This window comes from Nannizzia gypsea, genomic scaffold (genome assembly GCF_000150975.2).
Source record: "Nannizzia gypsea CBS 118893 supercont1.4 genomic scaffold, whole genome shotgun sequence".
Taxonomy (NCBI): domain Eukaryota; kingdom Fungi; phylum Ascomycota; class Eurotiomycetes; order Onygenales; family Arthrodermataceae; genus Nannizzia; species Nannizzia gypsea.
Window position 1 is genome coordinate 1,666,644 of NW_003345198.1, and position 27,219 is coordinate 1,693,862.

A 27,219-nucleotide genomic window follows, 5' to 3' on the forward strand; every position below is an offset into this window, starting at 1 on the left:
CCGGTGGGACTGACCGTTAACTTTCTTCGAATGCTACCTTACACTGCCCGAACTCCATCATCCTCATCAGGTCTGCAGCTTCATAAGTAGCCTTCATTCTCTTTATCATCTTCCTTCGCTTTCTCTTGGGATAAAAAGATGTCTTTCTTTTAAAGTATTAAGGTTGGCCTGCTGATGGCGGCTAAGTCTCGGGTGGCGCTTAAGTTGAGTGCAGACGAAAAGGGTAAACAGAGCCTCATCTTTGACAGCGAACGAGTTATTCAATCATATATTCAAGCGCCTTTTCCCCAGTAAGGCCGTCCTTGTTGTACTTGTCATGCATGAAATGAGCTTATATATACTTCAAGGTGTTGATGCAGATAGCGGCTTTTAGATGCAGTATGTACATGGTAAGCTATACTTCTCTAGTATACATAGTAGCTTTGAGGATGGTGTAGTAAATCAAGTAAGCCGGAACGAACAGGGTTTTTGAGGAAAAATAGTGCACTCCCCTGTATGTATAGCATTCCTACAACATATAATGAGGCTCTATAATCTTCATGAAGCGCTCTGGCTATCATTTCGTACTCCGAGTGGAGAGAAAGACGCAGGATACTTGAAGAATTAGTCACGGAGGTAGAAGCTCGGATATCTCGGAACTACTGATTTCTAAGCTCTCTATAATGCCGTCTACAAAGACTTTGTAGGTAAATTTTCGCGTAGGTGGAAAACGTTGGATAATAACCCAACAGTTATCATAACTTCATGCCGTTAAATGTTTGCTGTTTGTGAAAGTCCAACAGAGACTATTTTTACACCAGTGGCAATATGTGACTTCGTGATAAGATTTCAGTAGTATGATTGTAATTCAGTGTCAGATGGCAAGCTGATGGCATCGAAAAAAAAAATTCCCGTGGTAAATCAGGTAGGGGAGAAGCTATGATAGGGATTCTATATTTATATCTATGCTATAGTTCTGGCAGTGAAGTGTGACTGTGTAAGGATATGAATATACTTGGAACCCCGTAGAAACTCTAAACATAATGATAGTCCTCCTATACTCAGTTACCCGTGTAGAAGATAGAGGCTCTAGAGGCAGAATTCCCCTTCACGACGTTAGAAAGCATAGTCTCGTAGTGTTCACTCTAATGTTGTCTCTGCTGCGAGTCAGTATAAATATCCTCCTGCCAAGATCGTGGACCAAAAAAGTTAAGTTAGAGTATTAATCATCACTGAGCCACAAAATACTATAGTCATGTGATATTTCCATTTCATTGGCCAATTATACGACGCCAAAACCGAAACTCCCGGCGGTGGTTCTTTATCTCTTGAAAATTTTTCTATAACACTTACATAATCAAAGTTCTGTTCCTCGGACCGTTTTGCCCAGCGACTGCTGGTTTTCTCGGTAGAGGTAGCTTCATGTGTGTATCATGCATAAATTGTCGGTGTGCAAACCTTGGTATCTCTATGCGAACTGCTACAGTAAAAGTAGTTCTACGACAAGATGGGCTCGACTAATGTGTGCAAAGTATATGGAAGATGGACTAAGCGCGAGCGTTGAGACTCGGGGTGACTCGAAACCTTGGTGTTTTCATCGCTAGGAACAGGACTGTGCACGCTTGTCAAGATAATAATCCCGCCGTCTGACCTGTCTACCGGACACTATCTTATCTATTGCTAAACTGTTCCTCTTCTCGGTGCTCTGCTCAAGAGATGCACTGTCAAGACAGGTAGGTATTCCGTACTGGAGCTGCCTCCTCAACGTCTTCCCCTGAAAAAAAAGGGGCTCAACCTATATTTTGCCCAAGATAAACGGAACCACGTGACACGCGAGCCATGGATGGAGAGCACCCGCGTCCGTCTACCAAACAGAACAAGGCCGTTGTTGATGCAGCAGCCCATGCACGAGCACTCGACTTGTAGTACCTCCAGCACCTCGACAGAAGAGTAGAAGCGTAGAAGAGTAGTAGCAGGACGGCCAAAGGACAGCAAAAGGAGAATAAAAGGAGAGCAAAGAGAGAGTCAAGGGGAGGCCTTAGTCAGCTTGTTTACTGGGGAGAAAAAGCGTCCAAACCGGATTGGGAACTAGCGCGCACACGTCGATCCGTCGAACGAGCGAAAGTCGCAGGGGGGAAGAAGAAAGCGCTCGACTTTCTCTTTTCTTCCTCTTCTTCAACATCTCCGTCTTCACAACAAGACTTTTTTGTCAACACACACACACACAATCTCTCTCCCTCTTCTCCCTTTCTCTTTTCCCTACCCAGTCATCATCACCATCCTACAGTCACCATGAGAGGCGAGGTATGTGGACTGCTCGTTTGTTGTTGACAGCAACCCCTGACCCCCCCAAGCTCCCAAACACAGACCAACTTCTGGCTGCCCAAGCCGAGTCCACAGCCCTCCCGTTACGAGACTGCCACCAGACGTCTCTCTGCCTGCTTCAGCTTCATGCTAACTGTCTGCTGTCTCGTCAATTAGGTCTGCCATATTCACATCGGCCAGGCTGGCACCCAGCTCGGTAACAGCGCTTGGGAATTGTAGGTTCACCGCCTTTCATCCCCCCTCCCGATTAGGAAATTGGGCAGAAAAAAAAGAAGAAACGACTTCAACTCGACTCAACAGAGAGAGAGAGAGAGAGAGCAGAGGATGATAGAGAGGCAGCATAGCATAGACAGGATGAATGAGGCTGACGAGAGACGCGTGCAGGTACCTCCTCGAGCACGGTTTGAAGGCAGATGGCCGTCTCGACCCCGAGGCCACTGATATTGGCGAGCCAGGCTCCTTCGAGACCTTCTTTACCGAGACTAGAGACAACAAATATGTCCCTCGCTCCATCTTCGTCGACCTTGACCCATCTGTACGTACTTGGCGTTGGCACTATGCCATTGGATTCTTGACTGACCGGATTTACAGCCAATTGATGAGATCCGAACTGGTCCTTACCGCCAGCTCTTCCACCCTGAGCTGTTGATCAGCGGAAAGGAGGATGCTGCTAACAACTGTACGTAACGAACACGCCAATCCCTCAGCTGAACTGACTGCTAACTGGAATTAGACGCCCGTGGTCACTACACCATCGGAAAGGAGCTCGTCGACAATGTCATTGACCGCATTCGTCGTGTTGCTGGTGAGATTTAGCCCCTCCCTCGCATGTGATTGGTCCGTGCTAAACAGTGCATTACAACACTTGTAGACAACTGCTCTGCTCTCCAGGGCTTCTTGATCTTCCACTCTTTCGGTGGTGGTACTGGTTCTGGTTTCGGTGCTCTCCTCCTTGAGCGTCTCTCCACCGACTACGGCAAGAAGTCCAAGCTGGAATTCGCTGTCTACCCAGCTCCACGTGTCTCTACCGCCGTTGTTGAGCCATACAACGCCGTTCTCTCCACCCACAGCACTATTGAGAACTCTGACTGTACTTTCTTGGTCGACAACGAGGCCGTCTACGACATCTGCCACCGTAACCTCGACATCCCCCGTCCAGGATACGAGCACCTTAACCGTTTGATCGCTCAGGTTGTCAGCTCTATCACCTCCTCTCTGCGATTCGATGGTGCTCTCAATGTCGATCTCAACGAATTCCAGACCAACTTGGTCCCATACCCACGTATCCACTACCCGTTGATCAGCTACGCTCCTGTTGTCTCCAGCAACCGAAGTGCCCACGAGTCTTTCAAGGTCCATGACCTTACCTTGCAATGTATGTCTATTTCTTCTATTTGTCCACTCATTTCTCAACAACGCTGACACGTAAATACAGGCTTTGAGCCAAACAACCAGATGGTTGTCTGTGACCCACGCAACGGAAAGTACATGGCCGTTGCCCTCCTGTACCGTGGTGATGTCGTTCCACGCGACTGCACTGCTGCCGTTGCTGCTCTCAAGTCCAAGGCCTCCTTCAACCTCGTTGAATGGTGCCCAACTGGATTCAAGCTCGGAATCAACTACCAGAAGCCAATGCGTGTCCCTGGTTGGCGAGCTCGCCCCCGTCGACCGCTCCCTCAGCATGCTTTCCAACACCACCGCCATTGCCGAGGCCTGGAACCGTCTCGACCACAAGTTCGACCTCATGTACTCCAAGCGTGCTTTCGTCCACTGGTACGTTGGTGAAGGTATGGAGGAAGGTGAATTCTCTGAGGCCCGTGAGGATCTCGCTGCTTTGGAGAAGGATTACGAGGAAGTTGCCAGCGACAGCTTGGATACTGAGGGTGATGAGGGTGTTGAGTACTAGATACTCCTTTTCAGTCTCTCCCTCAACCTTTTCCTCTCTTTCTTCCCGGACCCTTTTGACTTTTTAAAAAACCAAAATAATTAGGAGAATGGAGAATTGATATCCCACCCTACTACTACTTGCTTTTATGCTGCGTCAATATCCCCATATCCTTGATTTTAATTTTGTCAATTACCACTATACCTTTTGCACCTTTTAGCTCTCAGCACGCAGATCACACCTATGCGGGCATTTTGACTGTCACGCATTCCTTCTTTTAGTATGCAGAGTATGCCATCAAGTGTTCTACCTCGAACACACTGAAAGGAACCGTCAACTAATAAATATACTTCATCTATACAACCTTTTCGACCATCTTTCTTCGGTCCCAAAATAAGTATTTGAGCATGTATGTTTACTATGATATTTGCAACTGGTAATCTTTGGCATGCAGAAACCCAAGCACTTAACCCGTGTTTCTATGCATGCCACCCAAAAACGCCAGCACCCAAGCCTTCTTGGGGCAACGAACAAAAGGAAAAACTATTGGTACAGTAGAACACCTATTTGGAATCCAGTTCCTTCAACACCGCCATTGCTCTCTCATACGTCCACATTGTCACCGCACTCGCAGGCGCAGCCTTGATCAAACTCACCGTCAACCCCCTATACAACCCCCTAACGCCCTGAGTTGCCACAATAGTCCGGATGGTGCTCACCACGCCATGATACTCAGGTATATTCACATGCACATATTTTGACCTCGTCGGCCCTTGAACTTGCAGCCGCTTCCTGACAAGATCCAACGGAAACACGCCCGTCTTCGCCAGAACGCTCGCAATCATACCGGCCGTAGCATCTCCTGACCCAAACGGTAAATCAACGGTGCTTAACGGCTTTCGCAGCGCTTCGTAGGCGACGAAAAACAGCCCCATGTACGGTACCACTTGAGCAACTGCCGCAGTAACACCACGGAAGAATCCACCAGCCCCTTCATAACAGTATATATCACGCACGGAAGATACAAGGGAACGGTATACTTTGTTGTTCCCTTGAGCTGCAAAGCGCGTTCGTAGCAGATCGAATGGGTATGTTGATGCCGTTGCTATGCCGCCTGCCGTCGCGCCGCTTATGAATGTTTCGACTGGGCCCGGGATTCGATGCTGAGGAGGTAGGAGGTGCAGTAACTGTGTGACGCTGCGGTAGGCAGTGAACTGGATTCCACCATAACAGATATAGAGGATTTCGGCCGGGATGTTCCCTTTCCAGAGACCCTTTGTATAGCTATTAGTATACTCCAAGCGCAAAAGTAAAACTGGCTGAGACATACAGTTATGCCTTCTTGCCGTGCTATGGCGAAGAGAGTCGAGACGGTCCCCTTGTATATCGGCCCCTTGACATCGCGATGTGATAGGGGATCAGATAGAGAGTGGATCTGCAGCTGTAGCCGTATCTTCACAACGTCCAGAGGTGCGATGCAGAATCTAGAATGGTATCCATTAGTTTGGCTCTCCTTTAAATTAATGGCATCGCGGGTGGAAAAACCTCGAAACAAGCCCGGCTATGGCTCCGGCGGCCACAACTTGAGTTCGATTTCCCTATTACAGAGCCCAATTAGTCCCATGAATGCTTGACGCGTTTTAGATGAAAAAAAAATGCAGCCCATAGCCTACCTCATCCTTTAAATGCTCACCACCCGCAGACATTCACCAGACAGCATCAAGAGAAGGGATCCAACTTAGGAGAAAAAGCTGAATTCGAGATCCAGCTGACTTGCAGTCCCAATATTCACATCAGATTGGTATACACAACAGGCAGAAACGAGTGTGAAATGCCCCGGACAACCTGGTAGAGACGAAAGTCCGCTCAGAACTTTTTGTTGAGCTAGAACTACCTAGTATTTACATCGATTTCGCTTATGTAAGGCAGTTTTTTAAAGCCGAGGCTTTCCTTTTTCTCCGTTTCTAAAAGAGGAACGTTTTGTGACTTCGGCACAACCACAACAATCCATAGAAATACACAACAACGACACTGAGTGACCATGTTTGTGGCCGGCTCCAGGGTATTGCGACTTGCCTGCAGGCCTAATATAGCTGCATTTTGCCAGCGACATGCTGTTTTAGAATCATACGCCCGTCCAGCGCTGGTTATATCACAATACTCGACAACATCGGAAGCTGTTGAAGCCGAAAAACCTGCATCCAATGCATCAACGCATAAAGGCGCAAAGCCGACATCAGCCGGTAATGGCTCTAAGATGGTTTCTCAAGATGCTAGTGCAGTTTCCGAGGTGACCCCTGATAAGGAGGGCCGGACGCCATCCAACAAGCGCCTCATTCGCTTCGTTGAAGCCATACCCAAGGAAAAGTCCAGGAGAAAAGCAGAAGGCATTTCTCCGCGTTTTATAGGCCCCTGGCGCCAAATGCACTCCCATATTCCAATCGATGTTAATGGAAAGAGAGTATATTTTGAGCCGTTGCATCTCCGGGATTCATGTACTTGTGTTCGCTGTGTTCACCCATCCACAAAGCAGCGTACTTTTGAAACTGCCCAGATACCAGAGAAGATTACCGCCAAAAGTGTAACTGCGGGTGAAGACTCAGTCACAATCGAGTGGGCAAGGGACATTAAAGGATTTGAGGGCCATACGTCCACTTTTTCTACGAGCTACCTCCAAAAGTTGACGTCGGTGCAAGTGGGTTCCAAGCCTGCAGACCCTGCCTACTACTGGGACAAGTCCGCATTCGAGAAAACCAGTCATTGGATCTCCTACGATGATTACATGAACAATGCTGATGCATTTAAATTAGCGATGATGCAGCTAAACCGATATGGTTTACTGTTCTTAAGGGGCGTACCGGAGGACACGGAAAGTGTTTCTAGAATTGCTACTCATATTGGGCCTATTAAAAACACATTCTACGGCTCAACTTGGGATGTTCGAAATATTCCAAACCCAAAGAACGTTGCGTACACAAATGTTGACCTTGGATTCCACATGGATTTACTATATCTTATCCAGCCGCCCGGCCTCCAGTTCCTCCACTGCATAAAAAATGAGCTACCGGGCGGTGAGTCTCTCTTTGCGGATAGCTTCTATGCGGCAAATGTTCTTCGAAAAACAAGCAAACCTCACTTCGATTTTCTTACCGAATCCTCGATGACTTTTGGATACGACAATGACAACCAGATGTACACGGCCACGCGGAAGATTATCAATATATCCGATAAAGATGAAGGCAGAATCGTAGATATTAACTATTCACCTCCATTCCAAGCACCATTTTGGAATACCAACAACGTTCCTAGAGATACATATACCCGTATTGGCAAGTCACTGAAGCAATTCAAGTATTTGCTAGAGAATAAGAAGAACATCTTTGAACTCAAGATGAAACCGGGCGAATGCGTTATATTCCAGAATCGACGGGTTGTCCATGCTAGACGTGCCTTTGGTAACGCAAATGCCACAACTGGCGGGGACCGATGGCTACGTGGCTGTTATATAGATAGTGATGTAGCTGTTTCTAAGTTCCGTACCTTGGGGATATACTAATAACATATACCTTAAGTGATTGGGAGTTACTCCATCTTCCTGTGAAGGAAGTGTATGATCTGTATATTTATGGAAATATCTTATATATTGGCTGTTACGGGTGAGATAGAGAAAAATCAGCCAACGCTTTTATCCAAGCTTATTTAAGATTTTACCATTATCTGAGGGTAGTGAATACGAATTCTGAGTACACTTTATGACGCGCATACAATTAACCTCGTGAAATGGATGGAGAATATTTGTCACATGTGTTCAGAAAAACTGGGGATATCTAAGTAGGTACTGCAGATCATGCCTTTGGAACCGAATAATCACAAAGGAAATCAGGGTTTGCTTCTATTTCTTCCTTGACCTGTAGAAAGAGCGCGATTGGTAAGTGAAAAATTCTATTGATGTTTAGAGAATAAGGGGGTCTTACAATGTCCAGGCCACCAACAAGCTCGCCCCTTACCCATAGCTGTGGGAATGTAGGCCAGTCCGCAAACTCCTTGAGACCTTGCCTTACGTCGTCATCGGCAAGAATATTGAAAAAGCCATATTTGACACTATTCTCCCGTAGAATAGCAACGAGTTGCCGGCTAAATCCACATTGTGGTGCACTTGGGGTACCCTTCATAAATAACATCACCGGAGCGGCTTTGACAAGCTCCCCAATTCTAGCAAACAGTTCCTCCCTCGAAGGAGACTCAGGGACATCACGACCACTAACTCCGTTTGTCCCTTGGCCTGCAGACGGCGGAGCCTGCGGACCCTGATCGTTCTGCTGTGTCTCGTCTATTGTTCTCGGAACGGCATCAAGTGCTGGAGGGATGGATTGTTTGTCTGTCGTACCGGCACCCGAAGGTGACTGGTAATGTTTCTCAACTGCTTCACGGACTTTAATCGGATTCGAACCAGAGATGCTTTCAATAATAGAATTATTCCGGCTTAGCACCACAAACGGAACGGCCGTTACTTCGTACTGCTCTGATATTTCGGGAAGTGCTTCTGCGTCGATACTGACGAAGGAGATGGATGGCGGGGTGGTGGGTGTGTATAGGGAGGCCAGTGTTTGAAGAACGGTACGCATCTGAGTGCAAGGAGCGGCCCATGGGGTATGGAAGAAGAGTACAAGGAGCGCTGATGGCTGCAGAGAGGCTATGTGAGCTCCAAAGCTCTCCTCTGAAGTGATTTCGTGAAGGTCCGACATGACGGTGTTTCGCCCCGCGTGCTGGTAACCTACGAGGTGGGATGGGAGTGGCAAGGCAGGCCGTTCGGTAGCTTTAGTTGTAAACAGGTAACCGTTTATGGTATTCAGCTCAGCTCTTCCGGACAACTTTTGTCGCTTAGAAAAAAAAAAAAAAAGAGTCAGAACTGATATCTGTTGCCTTGCTCGGCTTTGAAATAATTTAACACTTATGGAGGTTTATTTTATGGTTTCCAGGATTGCGTTATCTGATTTTTTTTGGTGGAAGTTAACCGGATAATATTTTAACCGAGGTTATCAGATCAAATTCCATCTGCTCATAGATACAACTTGCGCTGTTCAAATTCGATAAGGAAGAAAAGCATGGACGAGGTGGATGAAAGGAAGCAAAGGGGAGAGTGCTCGTAAATATTGAGACAGCGAAGGGGAAAGCATTTCAAGGCAGTAATTCATATTGGAGGTGCCTGGGTGACCAGAAACGACTGTCTACCATGTTGGAGGACCAAAGGTCTGCCCTTCTGCCAGAGGCTGTCGGATAGCTTCGCCCAAGTTATCCAACGTCTCCATGGAGCCGGTATTGCCCCACCATGATGGGAATTTGGAGCCAGTCAAGTTGATAGCGGCGATGACAACGATGGTCGAGATGGCCAGGCCGGCATCTAAAGACGCCGATGTGATATAGTTGAAACGCATCCACCAGCCTCTGAACCTATTGCGGATAAACTTCTGGAAAACAAAACCGACCATACACCATGCAAACTAGTTGATATCATCAGCATGGACACGAACATTGACAAAACGGAAGCGGAAACTTACATAGTTCAATGGAGTGGCGGGAGGAATGTATAATACACTGCCGAAGATAACGGGTGCGCTCAAAAATCGTGCGTTTGAACGAGGGAAGATGCGGGCCAGCGCATAGAAGAGGAAAGGGCAGAGTGCGCCAACGATCCAGAAATACTGTAGGCTAGAGTAGAGTGCAGTGCCAGAGAACATACGTGCAGGGCCGATGACACCCCAGATCACCGATGCACCAAAGAAGACTCGTCCTTGGGGGCAGGTGAATCGGTTGGATTGATGTGGCTGACAGATATCGGCAATGTTATCCAAGGCCCAGATCTGGACGCAGAGTTGAACCATACACGACCACATTGTAGCAACAAGCTGTCCCCAGAACAGTGATCGCGGGGGAACTTTCATGTAATGACCGAGCTTTAGATCCTGGACGAAAGAAAGGGCTTGAACCATGGTGATGTAGCCATAAGTCTTGAACAACATCATTGCAAGTGGCCTCCCGGGAAGCATGTAGCCGATGATGTATTCAGTGAAAACGTTCAACCCCAGCTGGATATTTGTTGTCGCTTGAACCACGCCGATGGGGATAGTCATGACTAGCGAGATGAAAAGAGCAAGCAGTAATGCCCACCAGGTGAGGTGGGTAGGCCATGCAAGAGAGGTAACAAGGCAAAGAGCAACGCAAACTGCAAGTAGGGTGATGTACCACCACCATGGGGCATTCTTATATTTCCTCATCATACGGGTGTGAACATCATCAAGATCGCCACGGCTGTCCCTGATAACTGTCCATATATGCTTTCCGTGAAACAGGGCAGTGTGCGTGACAACAGCCGCAATGGAGGCGAATGATAATCCATAAGTCAAGGCGAAAGTTGTAGACAGGAAAAGGGGGGAATATGCCTAGTCTTGAGTTAGATCAGACATCTTAGATAGAGGCAGGATAGTCTAACCTTGTATTTCTCCTCGTCGAGAGTGAACTCAGGAGTCAATATTTTGGAGACATTATATGGTTTTGCCATGTTGTCGTAGGTGGTTGAATCACTGATAGGGAGGTATTGAGCATACCAGTGGTTTGAGTAGTGTAGTCCACAAGTAACAAATATGAACAAGCCAATTGTTCCAATAAGAGTGTTTCCGATCGCATGCCAAGGGGCAATTAGAGGACTTTGGATATAACCTGCGGGAGTAAATTAATTGACATTCAATCGAAAATTGAAGGCCGGTGTGAACACGTACCGGTTACCTGAGTCCAGTCGAAGGTAATAGGGATAAGCGAAAGGCCGGTCCAGCCGCCAAATAACTGGTTGAGAATAACGTTCTTCGGTTTTATAAATGTAACAATAGCGAAAACACTCAAGCATGGCGCGATGACCCCCGGGAACCAGTACCAGAAGAAAGAGCCAAGAAAAACGTAAAGGAAATAACGATAACGACCAATCTTCCAACCATTGGTTTCGGCGGGATTGGTTGCTGATTTGTCGTGTAGGGTATAAATGAACGTAGCGCTCACTAAGTCCTGTGGCCAGATCATAGAAGCTGGAAAGGGTCAATGCTAGGTTCAACCGTGAGAGTATAGAAGGTAAAAATCACATACCTGGCTCAACTAAGACCTTGCGAACAATACCAGCTATTCCGAAACCAACGATCTGAGTGCTAAGAGCGAGGCATACATAGAATCCCCAGCCTAGCGAAATGCCACATGTTAGTTCTTGATACCACTTTTACAAGAGGATAAAAGTACTAACCGTAGTCAGTATGGTAGAAGGCCTTCAGTGCCTGGATAGTATCAGTGAAATATGCGACACCATTACCAAATGATGCATTGGCCATGACAACAATCAAGACATGTTCCTTGACGTTGAATGGACCTGGGTTAGTCGTCCATTTCATCCCAAAGGTGTTGAAAGTCCTTGCCGGTATGATCTTCGCCCAAGCAACACCGATAGGGTACGAAACCAGGAGAGCGACAACCGATGTGATGATAATTGCAGGAGCACGAAGGGAAAACAAACTGTTGAGACCAGAACCGATAGTTGTCAAAAACATCCCGATAACCCACGCACGAACTGTACTCGCAGGGAGGTCTTCGTCATAGTTTCGCACTGCAGCTCTAACCTTTGAGCAATGTTAGTTTAAAGTAAAGGATTATGGGAGCTGGCATGATAATGGCATACCTCTGGATAAGGTGAGTTATCAATAACCCTGTCGATGACTTTGCTCTGTGCATTGGAGTCGTTCAATGCGGCGGCTGTCGCAATCTCATCAAGAGTATCGTCCCCGAGGTTAGGGTCCCATTTGTGGGTGCGACGGTACAGATCCAACCTCTTGTTTGCTTCAACATCAGAAATTTCAGTTGCCGTGGTCTTTGCAGTCTCTTTCTCCCCAGAGGATGTGGTTATCGCTTGCTCAATGGGTTCGCCAATAGTATCGTCTGGGGTAGAGGCTTTCCCCCTAAGGAAGGGAATGTTTAAAGGCATCCTTGGGAAACAAATTGTTCACCCTAAGTGTCCACAAGGAAGGGGGTGTAGCAAGACTATTGCAAAAGGGTTGAAGACAAAGATGCTGAGCGCTCCGTTCAATCCAGGGGAGGATACTTGACTATCATATACCCGGGTAGAAAAGGAAAGCCGTTCTTCCTACTACCAGGGTCATTCTGGTATTAACCATTGCACTTTGATATTACCCTGATCCTGCTTTGGATGTTATCTATGGCTCTAGGAGAGACCTAACCAACACAAATAAGGGCAGTGTAGTATTAAAGGCGGGGTCATAGATCCTGGGATATTGGTTCCAAAGAGGATCAAATTTGAAGAAACCCTGCTGGCCATCATGTCCGTTCTCGTGTCTGAACCCCCAGTCTCGTAGTCTCCTAAATGTGCTCTTCAGTCCATAACAGGGGGTGTTGGTCCGCGGAGGATATCTTAAGAAAAAGCATGTATGCGTTTTTTGTCCCACAAAGTATGATAAGAGAGGCGGGTAGAGGTAGCTAATCAGGAAGAATTCACTTCCCCGTAATCAAATATTGCGCAGATATTTGGTCATCCCCGATCACCCAGTATCGATAACCCAGAGCTTGCAGGCGTGTACACAGGTATGCACCATGGCCCAGCAGCGAGTTTTCTGTAGCCCTCAGATCAGATAAACGAAGTAAGCTGTTGTCACTTGCTATGTCGGTTACACATGGGCAGTGAAATTTGGTGCTGCGCTATGTCTGAGCTCTGTGTCCTCTAATAAGGCCTGAGGCAACACAATGGGGACCAGGAGATTAATCCCTGAAGGTTATTTCCCCAGATCCGCAAGGATGCACTTTGGACCTTTGGTGCGGTCACCCGACAACTTAAACGGCCGAATAAGGAGGAGACAGCAACAACCCCTGGTCGCCTCAGGCTCTTGTACAGGCAAGGCGAAAACCAGGGCTAGCGTCAGATGCCGAAGCTTTCTAGAAACCCTGCTTTTTTGTTAGTAATGAGTATAAGAGTTGTACATACATAAGTTGGGTGGTCTTTTTGGTCGATGTAATACCTGTATTTAACAAAAGGATTCTCTGTTCTCTTTAGCGTTATCCAACTGGTGAATGTTTGCCATCGTTTCAGCATCTGGTCAGGAGTATCGCTGTTGTCTTTTGCCGAAACCATGGAAGATTCCTTAATGGGCGAGCAGCTTTAGCGAAAATGCTATTGACAGCCATAAAGTAACAATCCATGTGAGTTAGTAGAAGGTTTCACAACGCGATATCTCATATGGATGAGATTGATCTAGGGCATCGGGATTTTGCGCCACTTCAAATGCAGCAAGCCGGTCCAACGCTCGGGGGTTCCCACAGGCTGGCTCGATATCCCAACGCCAATAGTCCATTGGACCAATTGGTGGGTGGAATGGAGAATGGAAAAACTGGGATACATACCCGGCATATCAATTTGTATCTAAATGTTGTACAATTCGCGAAAGATGTTAGCTATACCCAGTTGAATGTAGTCACCGAAGGTCACGATGGATACATTCGCCCTCCAGGACGGAGTAGGGAGATGTCAAGAGCGGACACAACACCGATGATCCCTGGAGGTAGTCGACGTCTGATGCCTTTCGCCGCATACAGGAGGTGATACCATGGAGTTACCCCCATAGATTCATGCACCCCCCAGACGTACCCTGTGAGAACGGACAGGGCCTTGTCAATCCGGCCAATATTCGCCGCGCACTAGGTAATTATATGAAAGGTGTGGCTCTTAGATATATGTTCAATTATTCCGTAACCCCAGCACTACTAGCCACCTTCGCGTGACATGCGCTGTCAATGCGCATAGCGTTCAACCAACGAGGGGTTTTGGAAGTGTCAACATTTTGGGGGTGACCCTAGTTATGTACTCCGTACATGCGGGATCTTCGGTATCTAGGCCAATAGCCTAACATTTTCGCATCTGGACGACTGGATTTGCCTGCGTTTGTGTGCCGGGGAACCACAGAACCGGCCATTTTGTACCCCTGGCCTCGCAGCCAACCTTTTACTTGGGCAAAGAAGCAAGCTAAGACATCTTTAGCGCAAGGTTTTGTTCAAGGATCCTTTGGTTAATTTCACATGCAGCTCTGCTTCCTGATAACAGACGCAGATATCATGCGCTAAGAGCAAAGACAGATTCTATCGCTGCACCGGGTAGTTTAGTTAGTTCGCTCGGTGGCCAACTGCTTGCGTGGTTATCATTCGTAATGATATGCTGGAACGACCGTCGTCCCCTGGTCCGAGGAGCATCCATCATGCTGACCTGGCCCCCTCCTCCAGCAATCGCCATCGACCAGGGGGGCTAAGCACCTCATCTTGAGTCCACCAACCGTGCCGTGTTGCTTATCCCGCTCAAGCGTTTGGATGTTCGTTTAATCTTGGTTGAAGCAAAAAGAAACGGAAAAAAAAACGAAAAAGAGGCGTAAGGTTTACACGTGATCCAGGCTTAGTAACTTTCTTAGTCATCATCTCGTCTCGTACGGAGTAATTTTTCTCTTACTGGAAGCTCGAGATGCGACCTGGAGGAAGCAAAAGCAACGGACAAGCAGACACGGCCGGAGAGATACGTATCTGGGAGCCCATGTCCGGAGTTCAGACGCTGCGGTACACACATGCTACCCCTAACACTGGACTAGATTAACGATTAGGACGCCTTGCGATGGGAAGAAAGCGGAAACATGACGATGGTGCTTCATCAGGCGACGCGCAGCCAGACGGCTCAGATGTAACTGCTGCCACCGATCATGACGGTAAAGACCTTTGCCTAGCGGATACGCTATCCCTTCCTCGCGACGGTAGCGGACCTCAAGAACCAGCCTTGCCCAGGGATACTTCCGGTGGGGAGGGAAAGAACCAGACGGGGTGCCAGGTGGCTGACCAGACGTCGACGAAGAAGCGAAAACGAATAGGGAACGAGAAAACAAAATATCCGACGTTGACGTATGCAATGGGTGGTAGGCAGTCGTCCATCAAGATTTCAGATTTACAGGGACTGTTACTCTACTGTCTCGCAGACGCAGTTGCGCCGCAATGGATATCAGTAAAGCACTCAGGCCATGTAAGAAAAGTTGTTGTTCTTATGGTCCCAGGTCTGGAGCTGGGGATGTTCGACGGGTCGATCCCGTTAGCCAAGGGGACAGAAACCCCCAGCCTTGGTGCAACTGCTGCCGCCGGTGACAGTTGCCAATCTGGGGATGATGCTCAGAAATCCAGCGAGTTTGAACGCTGGAAGCGTGGGGTATCCCCCATAAGTGAGGAAGCTTCCCATCAATTTGCTCCCAGAGCCATCCATAAAGATAAGCTGCCAGAGGTTTTGTCGCCTCTTGCAGACATGTTTCCACATGTCTGGCCAATTAAATCCCCTGGGGACTCAAAATACAACAAGGTTCACTCGCCCCTTCAGGCAATCTTGCGGTCTTCCTTGCCTAAATCCAAGGAAAATAATCACAATAACAATAAAAAGACTAAGGGTCCAGCAAATTGGGCATCTCAGCGAACCCCAATTACTACCTTTTTGAGCACTTTGGACAATTTAATTGAACATGAATATCCTCTACACCCTGCACTCTTCAGTTCCGCTGAGGAAAGGGATAAAAATGCTCGACTGCGCGCTCTTAATGGACAATCTACTGAACACGGATGGGTGGATACCCACGTTAATGATTTTGCCGAAGGTGCTGTGCCTGATCGTGATATAGCAGGAGGCAGTGTAACCGCTGGCCGTGATATTTTTGCTCTTGACTGTGAAATGTGCATCACTGAAGGTGGTAAATCTGAGCTCACCAGAATTAGCCTTTTGTCATGGGACGGTGAACGAATTTTAGATGAATTCGTTAAACCAGAAACCCCCATAATAGATTATTTAACCCGTTTCTCTGGTGTTACTAAAGAAAACCTCGATCCAGTCACTACGACTTTACCCGACATACAACGGAAATTACTTGAAATCTTGACTCCTCGCTCGATACTAATTGGACATTCTCTCAACTCCGACCTCAATGCCCTAAAACTAACACACCCGTTCATTGTCGATACTGCTTCTATATATCCACATCCACGAGGGCCACCTTTGAAGCCAAGTCTCAAATGGTTATGCCAGAGGTACCTGGGAAGAGAAATCCAAAATGGAATGGCTGGCCATGATCCGGTAGAAGATGCTAAGGCAGTATTGGATCTTGTGAAGCAGAAATGCGAAAAGGGCGAATCATGGGGCACTAATGAAGCCTCCACCGAGAGTATCTTTCAACGCCTTGCCAGGGCTTCACGGCCCATAAAATCCTCCGGCCCTGTCACACAGGGAGGACGAACAGGAGCAGTGGTCGACTGGGGCAGCCCGGAACGTGGCTTTGGTGCCCAGGCCAGTATTTCTCTAGGCTGTGCCAATGACGAAGAAGTAGTTAAATCAACTAAGATTGCTGTCAGCGGAGATCCGACTGGCGAAGTAGTTTCCGGAGGCGGTGTTGATTTTACTTGGGCACGACTTCGCAATCTAGAGATCTCCCGGGGATGGTGCAACCGGATCCCTGGTGCAGGCCACGATAATCAGTCAATCGATATATCGAACCAGGATATTATCAGCCCGGCAAATCCGGAGGAGCTTGGGCGGGCTGTCTCCAAAACCGTTTCTTATATAAAGGAGATATGGGAAGATTTACCCCCATGCACGCTTTTCATTATATATTCAGGCACCGGTGACCCTCGAGAGGTAACTCGACTCCAAGCTGTGCGCAGAACTTACAACGAGGAGTTCCGAAACAGAAAGCCTTGGGATGAACTCACTGTGAAATGGACGGATACAGAAGAACAGGCACTGAAACGCGCCTGTCAAACGGCAAGGGAAGGGTGTGGGCTTATGGCTGTAAAGTAGGCTCCTGTTAGAGTACCATACTTGTACATTTTGTATAGCAACATGACCTGGATACACATGAATACCTCCATCTCTAGATGTCGTAGTTGTCCCTTCTTAAGCAGATCGTTCGCACTGTTGTGCTTATGTAATTAATCATGATGCGTCGCGTCTTCGTTTTGGAGCATCGAAGTCTCAACCGACAAGCATATAAATATTTTTGATAATATTCTAATGATTTGCTGACGAGGAGAGTTTTTCGTAAACAAATCTCGAATCAATAGTTTGGATAGAAACTCCTATTTCGTACAAAGAGATTCTTGAAGCTGGGGAGAAAACCGGGATGGCTAAGGTCCAGGTGCCTCCTGTGCTGGGTCATTCAGGAGGGAGAGAGCGTGAGGAGATATCAGGCTCATCGAAAGATAACATTTACAAAACTATGGCGGTTATATCCACAGCTATAAATGAGTTATCTCGCACAATCCATCAGATCAGCGAACAATTGAACGGGTTTCCTACAGCGGGCACAGGAAACCCGGGTCTCCCAAAGTCAAGCAATCATGTTGACCATTTTGAGATTTTCGCCATTGCCATGAAGGAAGTGCAGTCAAAGTCGTCTAGAATTGAACAATTGGAACAGGAGAACCGAGTGTTAAGAGACAGATTGGGTAACCGTGAAAGAGCCGGGGAAAGGAGCGAAAGGATCTCTCCAGTTGCATGCCAACAGGCTGTGAATCTGAATGAACATGGGGAGAGATTTGTGCCCAGTGATGCTCCCAACTCAAACGGGAAAAGGTCCTTGATAGCCCTTCCTAGTGAGCTCAATGTTCATGAAAATAACTGCATGATTCCAGCGTCTACAAATGCTACAAACGGGGAAGCGGATCCGTCACCAAATCTCAGCAAAGACATGGGTCTTGATGACCCAATTGCTGAAATCGAGGAGATTCCTGAGTCCTCAAATGGACAGATCAATGGCGATATTTTATCTCAAGATGGTCGTCCTGCTGTTAATCATGAGACTACATTATCCGAACAAGCTGCTGAAAAGCCGACGACACGCCAGAATCCGGCTAGACGTCAACGGGCTGTGAGACAAGAATCAGTACTTGAGCAGGCTACTAGGAATGAAACTCGCTCCACCAGGGCTCGGCTAGTTTCGCAGAATGTGCGTTCTAAGAAGGCTGAAGGTCGCGTGTCTTTAAGGAAGGACAAACCTACTGGTTCTGGAGATGAGGAGGAGGACTCTACCGAACTCGAAGACAGAGAAGGCGCTGCTGTTGCGCGTAATGAAACCACCGAAGACAGGAGGACATCACCCCTTGTTGCCTCAGAACCTGGCTTCCGTCCAGCCCGTCAATTGATAAAGCGACGGCGGGGTCGGCCGAAGGTCGCCGCCTGTGAGCATCCGCAGATTGCAACCGTCACTTCTAGCAGCCCGGCTCCTAGCGCTGGGAAACCAGGCGTTTCCAACAGCAATATAAAGATCTCGGAAAATACAAAAGATGCCCTGGATGCAAAAAAAGCGGAGGAAGAAGCGGAAAAGAGACGAAAGGCCGAAATTGCCGCTCGGGAGCTTTTGGTGCAAGCCGCAATGCAGCGAGAGGAGACGTATATGCTGTAACTTGGTTACCCGATTATAATATTGAGCAGAGGCGTTCTATATATGTCAGAGCAAGAAAAAGGGTTGATGTTCGCCGACAGATAGAAAGCGGCTCTGGTGTTTCCCTCGGCTGTTTGGCGGGTGGGGTTGGCTCCCGCCGGCTCTGCTAACGGTCGATGAGTAACAATGACAATGACAATACGAGAATTTAAAAGTGATATCTTCTGTACCAACTCAGCGTGAAGGATGAACAGAGGACTGAGAGCAGCCAGACAATTGTGCAAGTCACGATCAAATCGTCCATATTACGCTAGAATCTCGCTGGTTGTGCAGAGACCGCAGAACCGTCACATATCTGACCTACTAACCATGCAGGCTGTCAACGCATGGCAGGCCCCAGGCGAGGCGGCCTTCGACTTTCGCAGTTGGTTGGCCCAATTTTCTCAAATCAAGACTTAACGCTGAATTGAAATAGGCGATGTCATGACGAGGCCGACCGTTTCTATGCTGGAGGCTATTACAAACTCGTCTCTGGGCGACGATGTGCTACAGGAAGATGCCGTGACTTGCTCGCTGGAGAAGTCAGTTGCCGAGTTGGCGAATCATGAGAGCGCCCTGCTGGTAATGTCTGGAACCATGGGGAACCAGGTAGCCATCCGAACTCACCTGACGCAGCCGCCGTACGCAGTGCTGTGTGACCACCGCGGTCACATCATCAACTATGAAGGAGGTGGTGTGTCGACCTGGACTGGAGCATATGTCAAAGGTATTATACCCAAAAACGGAAGATACCTCACTCTAGAAGATATCAAGCCCCATGCTGTTCTGGGTAACGATATCCATGGCTGCCCAACACGGGTGATCAGCCTTGAAAATACTCTGGATGGCATGATAATGCCGCTTGATGAGATGAAACGTATTTCTGCATGGGCACACGAAAACGGCCTGAAGGTTCATCTTGATGGAGCCAGGCTATGGGAAGCTGTTGTTGCTGGGGCAGGGAGCCTCTCTGACTTCACTTCTCTAGTAGATAGTGTCAGCCTTTGCTTCTCGAAGGGCCTTGGTGCTCCGATAGGGAGTGTCCTCACCGGACCCAAGGAGTTCATTCAAAAGGCTCGCTGGTTCAGGAAGACGATTGGCGGAGGGACGAGGCAGTCCGGAGTCATCGCCGCCGCGGCACAGGTTGCCCTCAACGAAACTTTTGGCAGCGGCCCAAATGGTAAAGGCGGAAAACTGCTTGTCAGCCACGAGATGGCTAGAAAGATTGCAAAGCTATGGACCGATAAGTGCGGAAAGCTCAAAAATCCAGTGGAGACCAACATGGTGTGGCTAGATCTTGAGGCGTGCAACTTGTCGAATGAAGACTGGATAGAAATCGGTCGACAACATGGTTTGAAATTTTTGGGCGGTCGACTGGTGGTGCACTACCGTAAGTATTATATCCACCCCAGTTTTTTAATGACATGGAAGTAATTAACGTGTAACACAGAAATAAGCGAGGAGGCTATTACGAAGTTGGACAAGGCTATGGATGCTGCAATCAGTGGTACCTTCACCCCAGTCGCTAAGAGCGAGAAGAATGGACAATATTGCGGTCAGGCATGAGATGTACCCATGTATAATTCCACCTAAATAGTCAGCCGAGTTATTTGTTTGGCCATTTGAAAAATAGTGGATTCACAGTGGCCCTAAGTGTATATTATTATCGTTATAAGTACATGGGATTTCCTTGTGACTTATATATTATGTCAAATATTCGACATTGCGAAAGGCTATACACTATAGACCATGAATTATTGCATGAGATGGTGGACTTTGGCGGATTGTCAAAGCAAGCACGTCATCCTATCCGACGTTGTAATAGCAGCTCTTCTCTAAGCTAGTCAAATCACGCATCTTGCTCAGGCTCTCTCTTAGGCACCACACAGTCTTTTTGGAACTTATCAACTCCCAACCACAAGAGATCAGGACGACTATAGTGTCCAACCACGTCAATGAAGCCTTTGTTCATAACAACTCTCGCCATGTCCAAGTCGGCATACACAATACCCTCGGCGGCGGGATTTCCGTCAGCCAATGGCTTCGTCAGCCTACGGCCATCTGGGGCAATTGCAGCACTGTGTCCGCCGCCTGGCTCCTGGAAGAGAAGGCCACCCTTCGTCTTCATGGTCTCGATTCCCTCTTCGTTGCATACGGCTGTGCAGTGCAAGACGTAAGTGCTACCCTCAATAGCATACGTTTGGCTAAGATTCTGGCATCCTTCAGTACTCATACTCCATAATGCCGGAGCCTCAACGCCAGGGTGGGGGTCCAGCGGCGGCCACATTGCGATATGGATCTCTTCCTTTTGTGAATATGTGTGATACTTGAGTAGAGGTAGTGCATGCTCCCAGCATGCCAAAGTTCCGACCTTGACAACACCAATATCACCGCCGAAATCAACGTCTGCAACGTTGGTGAGGTCTGAGCCAGAGCCGTCTCCGAAAACGGTACGTTCCATGTGAGTGGGCTTAAGTTTTCGGCGATGCATCAGAAGTTCGCCTTTTGGAGAGATAATTGCCTGGGCGATGTAGACGCTGTGAGTGTCGATGGCTTCAACGAAACCAAGTACAACTGCAATATTATTGGCCTTTGCTGCCGATTTGATTTTATTCATCTCGGCGGACTGGACAGCTAGCGAATTTTGTACATATTTCGTGTTGATGATCGGATCGACTGGCCGTTGCCTGTAACCGGGGTATAGTTAGCAGTCAAGTTATATTTTTCATGTAATATTCATAGAGTAACCGACCAAATCCATCCTGGATAACCTGGAATCCAGCACTCAGGGAAAGCGACAAGCCTTGCTCCCCCTTTTGCTGCCTCAGTAATGAGATTGACGGTTTTCTCAACACTACCAGCCAGGTCCAGCCACTTGGGCTGAGCCTGGGTGATAGCTACTTTCAAAATAGGGCCGGACATATTGCAATTGCTGTTGATATTGCTCTGATGGATGGATGAAGTTGGGGGATGAGATGTTGAAGAATGAAAGCGGGGATTACAATCTTGGCCAGCCACACGTCAAAGCACCTGTGGCATCTACCAATCAGTTGCACAACAGCAGGGTAAATGCTTGGTATACATATCCCTCTCTGAATATATGCAGGGGCGTGGAATAACCCTGCTTTGTCGCCCATGTTCAATGGACAAGTCCTCCGTATGGGTTCTCTTTGTGCATGTATAGTAACCATCCTTCAAATCGCTCGAGTTGGGAGAGGGGTATGTCAGTGATTATCTGGGGACAGAAGTTCGCAGGCGCCCTTTCTAGAGCCTGATTTGAGAAGAGAAGAGGTAGCTGCAAATTAGCAGAGTGTCAGGAACATGGCCAGCTATCACGGTTGCCTAACCATGCAGGCGATTTCCATATGAAAAACCGATACAAAATACCCGTGACATATGGGTGCATACCTGCCCGCACTAAGATACGGATAAAACGTTAAGTTAAAGCATAAAGCAGCTAGAGTGTCATTATAGCAAGCCCCGTGGTCCGCAGGCATAATGCAAACCAGTGTAAGGCTTGAGTCATCTCAAATACCGCCAGCCTTGGCCAGCTGTCAGATGTAAATGCGTTGACGATGATTCGAAGATGGGATGGAAAAAGGCCCGTGCGAACCATTTGCCCCACATGCGTAATTAAGCAGTGTCATGTGACTGGCAGGCGGAAAGTCTAACCTATAAACGTTAGCCCCAGGCACCGAGCTGGTGGAACCCAATTAGGCTAGCCGCCGCGTTTTCTGCCACTCCGACGTGTTTTTCCGCTCTCCGCAACTCGAGGAAAAACATCGAAAGTTTTGGTTTAAACTGATATTTTGAAACAAATTCCGGGGTTCGAGATGGCGTTGTTTCTTCAGCCTCTCGCTCCAACCTCTTGAGACCTTGTATATTGCTTGCCGTTCAGCGTTCCTTTGTTTGTTGCTGTATCGCATGTGAGTCATCAATGCTCCAAAATTGTGTCCGCCGTGCGAACCACTAGGGTGGCGAATGACCAAGACAGGCTACACATTACATGGATCTCTGTCACTTACCAAATATTCTGTTTACGGTTCGCTAATCAGTCTAAAAGTATTCATTGCTATAGTTACCAGCCTTTTCAGCCTTGCCTACGTTGGACTTGTCTGCCTACTGTTGCCTTGTATCCTCATACTTACTAAGAGCGCTTGCGACGATTTACTCGTCATTCCATCTACCCACCTACACTTTGAGCTTCCGGACGGCACTATTCCAAGGTCGCGCGGGATTTCCCGGACGTGATCACCCAAAAGGATATAACAGACAACTCAGTGGTGAGGTCACGAGGCTGCAGCTTCTACTCAAGACTTATCCCGGTTCCTGTTGTGTGTGCCAGACCAGGCAGAAAGGGATCAAACTCCATAATTATATGAATTTCCCTCTCGTTCGGACTATAAAAAGGGTTAGTTTCCCCAGAATCTTGTCGTTTGATATTAGAGAATCTACCTTTCTTCGACAATATTGTCTTCATTGTTGGGAACAATGGGAACAAGATAGCGTCATCATAAATATTTCTTTGTACTCTGCTTTGCTATCGTATATCATTTGAACTGACGGTTCGTTTGAAATTGCACAGTAAACTAGGCGAAACTCCAAGCGGGTATGCCTTAGAGATTGTGCTTCCGAGGATTCGTAAACCTACCCCCCACGCCACCCACGACTGCTGCGGTACAACGGTTTGGTGATCCACTTATTCCCTTAAAACAGGCTAATTGAGACAAGTACCTTAAACAACACGTTGTTTGTGGATTGGGCCCAGTATTCCGGAGAACCAGCTCTGAATATATTCCCCATGGATGAAGAAACTCAGCCTTCGACTCAGCCCTACGCAGACCCTCGCCGTAAGGGTGTTAACAATTCCGGACTGAGCCAGCAAGATGTAGCGGATATTATTTGCATCCTGCATCCCAACTCACCTGCCGCACACAAATCAGCCTCCATCACCGCAGATCGTAACCCACAGCATATTTTGCAGCGAGATGAGTTTGACAGTGACCTCAATGCCTGTGAATCAACATATGACATTGCATTACGGTTTTCCTCACCCGTGAAAGATCAGAGTATGGGTTTCTGCTTTGGTCGAAGTTCTTCACGGAGCGATATCATATTTTCCCCTGATGACAGGGTATCAAATACTCATTTTCGCATATACTTGAAGACTGACGGTATCCTCATGCTCCAAGACACATCTACCAATGGGACCATTGTGGATGCAAAGGCCATCCGGAGAGATGGCAAAGATAACAACCCGACAACTCAAATGCTTATGTCTGGCTCGGTCATTCACGTCTCTGGCAGTGACTTAGCCTCTGCTATAAAGTTTGTCGTCAGGATACCCGCTCGAGACGAACTCCATGCACAATACACTAGGAACCTCACCTGGTATCTTAACCGGATTCGCCAACTCAATACAAAAGCGGGTGATGCTGGGCGTGGAGAGATGGCAGCTCCTGGAATTGTTATTGCTCACACTAACCATTCTCACGGAATGCATTGGAATGGTGGAGCTAAGTATAATGTGACTGGGCAGATTGGAAAGGGCGCGTTCGCGACCGTCTATAAATTGGCAACCAAGAACGATGGTGCTCTATTCGCTTGCAAAGAACTGGATAAACGGCGCCTCATGAAGAACAACGCTTTGGACCATAAAGTTGACAGTGAAATGAGAATCATGAAAGACTTGGATCACGTATGGCACCTCCCCTTCACCAGAAGTTGAATTCCAATGAATTACTAACATATCTTATTATAGCCTAATATTGTACGCTTCCATGATTACTTCGACTTTAATAACCGCTGGATCTACATTATTATGGAGTATATTGGATGTGGAGAGCTTTCGAACTACGTCCAAAGCGCCGGGCTTTTACCTGAGGATCAAGTGCAGACTATTTCCCGGCAGCTTCTCCATGCGTTACACTATCTCCATGCCCGGAAAATAACGCACCGTGATATAAAACCGGATAATATTCTCATTTCTTCTTATGACCCTTTCATCATTAAATTATCGGACTTTGGCCTATCCAAGGTCTCGCAGGAAGAAACTTTGCTGAAAACCTTTTGCGGAACGCTCCTTTATTGTGCACCAGAAGTATACCCGGAATATGATACTTATAAACATCACCTTCCTCGGAAAAGGCGTCGACCGGGCGACCCGTATGTATTTCACTCAGTCATAAAAAAATTGATGCTAAAGGCTGACTTTCTTTCTACAGTTTACCAAGAACATCACCGTACGACCAGTCTGTTGACATGTGGTCGTTTGGAGCTGTGGCTTTCCACATTCTTTCCGGGCACCCACCATTCATGGGCCGTGGAGACGACAGGGGAGCCCAGATGTTACGAAATATAATGACTACAGACGCAGATTATACATTGCTAGAAAATGTTGGAGCATCGCCAGAAGCAATCGATTTTATATCCAGGCTGCTTAACCGCGACCCCAAGGCTCGACCAAAAGAGCCAGAATGCTTTCAACACCCATGGATTGCCGAAGTTCCGGATGAATTTGAATACGAAGAAATTGGAGAACCCGCTCAAACCGGCCCTCTCACTGGACTGGTTGCTGTACCAGAAGTAAGTGAGGAAGAAGACCAAGATGCTTCAGGGCCCGAGCTTGATGATATTGCTGATATAATGTTGGCGCACGCACGAAGACGGGAAAAAGCAGCTGAGGAAAGAGAGCTATCATCATCTGACCAGAATGCCAACGCGAAGAAGCCCCGTGTAACATTAGCACAGGATGTTGAAGAGCAGTACGTCCAGGCTCCGGATGATGTCCGATATCCTTCCCTCCCACAGTTTTCAAGCTATGGATTTGAAGCCAAAGCTGAAGTGAAATCTTCACCCAATGGGCCACGTCTCTTTGGAGAGATCACTCCATCTCTTCTCAAAAGCTCTGGAGTGTTTGGTGGGGATTATCCTGAGGAGATGGATATTGCGGAACTCAACGAAGATGACGACAATGACTCTACTGACCAGTACGTGATATCGAATGAGGGCTCAAGCTTGAGCAAAGATATCTTTGCGGACGTAGGCCAGCCACACCCACCACTTACAATGAGGCCACCACCGCCACCACTAAAAGCATCGGATCCAAGTTTAATGGGGGCTGAGTCGTTAGTGGGCCACCTGCACATGCATTCTGCTGGCCAGAAGGGCATGGCCACCGGTGCTGCGCGGAGCGAGAATGCTGATGATACCGGGTATCCGTTGGACGGGGATTCCCAGAATAGCAAAAGATATGCCTCTTCCAATGGCACAGCTAAGGGAAACTGGACTGGAGACAAAGACCAGACTGGCACAGGGCCTTTTACATCAACAAATAAATCTTCACCGCCGGGTGATAGGCTTACATCTTATAGATCAGTAGCGAGAGACATCAGCAGCAGTGACGAAACGGACAAACCGCATAGCCCTACTGCAAGTGAAAATCTGGGTAATGAGGATAAGATCCCGAATGAACTTGCCTGTACCATTGACGAACGCACAGGACTTGAAGTACCGTCCCAATCTCAACCAAATCAGGGCAATAACACAGACGTTAAAGAGAACGGGAAAGAAAACGGATTTGCCAAGCCTGCTACCATCTTAGGAAAACTCACGCCTCTGCCTGGATCTATTCTTGACCAGCCAATCCGACTAGAGTCACGAATGACATCTTGGGGCCGAGGAACACAAGCAACCATCCGTCATCCTGACTCTATGGACTTTCGCATCCCCTCTTATGCTCTTGAATTGACCTTTTGGGCACCGTCGATTGAAGCCCGAATCTCTGCCGGGGAGGATTGGTTACAGATGGACGACGTTGTGACGCTAATATCCACAAAGACCAGCCAATGTATATGGGTCAATGACGTCGAGCTACGTAAGGAATCCCCGAGCAAGGACGCATTCTTGTTTGGAAGGATTTATACTGGCGACATTATCACAGTGTACAGAAACAAGGACCAGTTTTTGCGTTTCCGATGCGAATTATACCATGGAAAGAGTAGGCTAGAAAGGCCTGCAGACGAGAAACGGTTCTTAATAGAAGAGTCGCCAAAGTCCCACTACAATGTTCGAACAGAAGGCATCCCGGCATCTAAATCAGAGCCGTCACCTACTGAGACATCGGCCTGAAGCAGCTTCCCTCTATCAGGGTGGCCGTTACAGACAAATAAGTGTATGTGAGCGGCCATCTGGAAGATTTCTTTTCCCATCTAATGTCTCTACTCCATGTTTACCCCAGTCAGCTATATGTTTTATGTGTTTTTTTCCTACCATAATCCCCGGTCCATTTATCCAATAATTCCCATCACCCTACACGTAAAGCACCTTGACAATTATCCCCACACAAATATAAGGACGCCTAAGAAGTCAAATAAATAAATAAATGAATATACCAGACACTATTTAGCGATATAAATTATGGATTTATGGCTTCTGTAGAGATCTACATCTTTCGCTAGTAGTTATGCACTAAATAAATCACAGTCAACGTCAGGCCAACAAGAA

General features: G+C 47.6%; 10 protein-coding genes across 10 annotated transcripts; 6 read left to right on the plus strand and 4 right to left on the minus strand.

Annotated features, from left to right (window-relative positions):
* Positions 1-2,271: 2,271 nt before the first annotated feature.
* On the plus strand, positions 2,272-4,210 carry MGYG_05297 (tubulin alpha-2 chain; the record flags this gene model as incomplete). Its single annotated transcript, XM_003172662.1, has 8 exons — positions 2,272-2,283; positions 2,461-2,519; positions 2,689-2,839; positions 2,896-2,983; positions 3,038-3,109; positions 3,176-3,679; positions 3,740-3,942; positions 4,016-4,210. 8 exons carry the CDS (start codon positions 2,272-2,274, stop codon positions 4,208-4,210), a joined length of 1,284 nt encoding a protein of 427 aa, XP_003172710.1.
* A 542-nt stretch (positions 4,211-4,752) lies between these two features.
* MGYG_05298 (mitochondrial deoxynucleotide carrier) lies at positions 4,753-5,895 on the minus strand (the record flags this gene model as incomplete). The annotated part of the gene is made up of 4 exons (XM_003172663.1): positions 4,753-5,463; positions 5,520-5,673; positions 5,735-5,787; positions 5,863-5,895. 4 exons carry the CDS (start codon positions 5,893-5,895, stop codon positions 4,753-4,755), a joined length of 951 nt encoding a protein of 316 aa, XP_003172711.1.
* A 335-nt stretch (positions 5,896-6,230) lies between these two features.
* MGYG_05299 (gamma-butyrobetaine dioxygenase) lies at positions 6,231-7,745 on the plus strand (the record flags this gene model as incomplete). Its single annotated transcript, XM_003172664.1, has 1 exon — positions 6,231-7,745. One exon carries the CDS (start codon positions 6,231-6,233, stop codon positions 7,743-7,745), a length of 1,515 nt encoding a protein of 504 aa, XP_003172712.1.
* Positions 7,746-8,034: 289 nt separating this feature from the next.
* Positions 8,035-8,934, minus strand: MGYG_05300 (monothiol glutaredoxin-3; the record flags this gene model as incomplete). The annotated part of the gene is made up of 2 exons (XM_003172665.1): positions 8,035-8,097; positions 8,164-8,934. 2 exons carry the CDS (start codon positions 8,932-8,934, stop codon positions 8,035-8,037), a joined length of 834 nt encoding a protein of 277 aa, XP_003172713.1.
* A 483-nt stretch (positions 8,935-9,417) lies between these two features.
* Positions 9,418-12,206, minus strand: MGYG_05301 (oligopeptide transporter 5; the record flags this gene model as incomplete). Its single annotated transcript, XM_003172666.1, has 7 exons — positions 9,418-9,690; positions 9,748-10,629; positions 10,680-10,906; positions 10,966-11,265; positions 11,324-11,413; positions 11,475-11,844; positions 11,904-12,206. The coding sequence occupies 7 exons, from the start codon at positions 12,204-12,206 to the stop codon at positions 9,418-9,420; spliced, it is 2,445 nt and encodes an 814-aa protein (XP_003172714.1).
* Positions 12,207-14,885: 2,679 nt separating this feature from the next.
* Positions 14,886-17,093, plus strand: MGYG_05302 (RNA exonuclease 1; the record flags this gene model as incomplete). The annotated part of the gene is made up of 1 exon (XM_003172667.1): positions 14,886-17,093. The coding sequence occupies one exon, from the start codon at positions 14,886-14,888 to the stop codon at positions 17,091-17,093; it is 2,208 nt and encodes a 735-aa protein (XP_003172715.1).
* A 322-nt stretch (positions 17,094-17,415) lies between these two features.
* On the plus strand, positions 17,416-18,696 carry MGYG_05303 (hypothetical protein; the record flags this gene model as incomplete). Its single annotated transcript, XM_003172668.1, has 1 exon — positions 17,416-18,696. The coding sequence occupies one exon, from the start codon at positions 17,416-17,418 to the stop codon at positions 18,694-18,696; it is 1,281 nt and encodes a 426-aa protein (XP_003172716.1).
* Positions 18,697-19,044: 348 nt separating this feature from the next.
* On the plus strand, positions 19,045-20,280 carry MGYG_05304 (threonine aldolase; the record flags this gene model as incomplete). The annotated part of the gene is made up of 3 exons (XM_003172669.1): positions 19,045-19,099; positions 19,151-20,104; positions 20,165-20,280. 3 exons carry the CDS (start codon positions 19,045-19,047, stop codon positions 20,278-20,280), a joined length of 1,125 nt encoding a protein of 374 aa, XP_003172717.1.
* A 283-nt stretch (positions 20,281-20,563) lies between these two features.
* Positions 20,564-21,636, minus strand: MGYG_05305 (aliphatic nitrilase; the record flags this gene model as incomplete). The annotated part of the gene is made up of 2 exons (XM_003172670.1): positions 20,564-21,401; positions 21,467-21,636. 2 exons carry the CDS (start codon positions 21,634-21,636, stop codon positions 20,564-20,566), a joined length of 1,008 nt encoding a protein of 335 aa, XP_003172718.1.
* A 1,879-nt stretch (positions 21,637-23,515) lies between these two features.
* MGYG_05306 (CAMK protein kinase) lies at positions 23,516-26,844 on the plus strand (the record flags this gene model as incomplete). Its single annotated transcript, XM_003172671.1, has 3 exons — positions 23,516-24,412; positions 24,476-24,879; positions 24,939-26,844. The coding sequence occupies 3 exons, from the start codon at positions 23,516-23,518 to the stop codon at positions 26,842-26,844; spliced, it is 3,207 nt and encodes a 1,068-aa protein (XP_003172719.1).
* Positions 26,845-27,219: the final 375 nt, after the last annotated feature.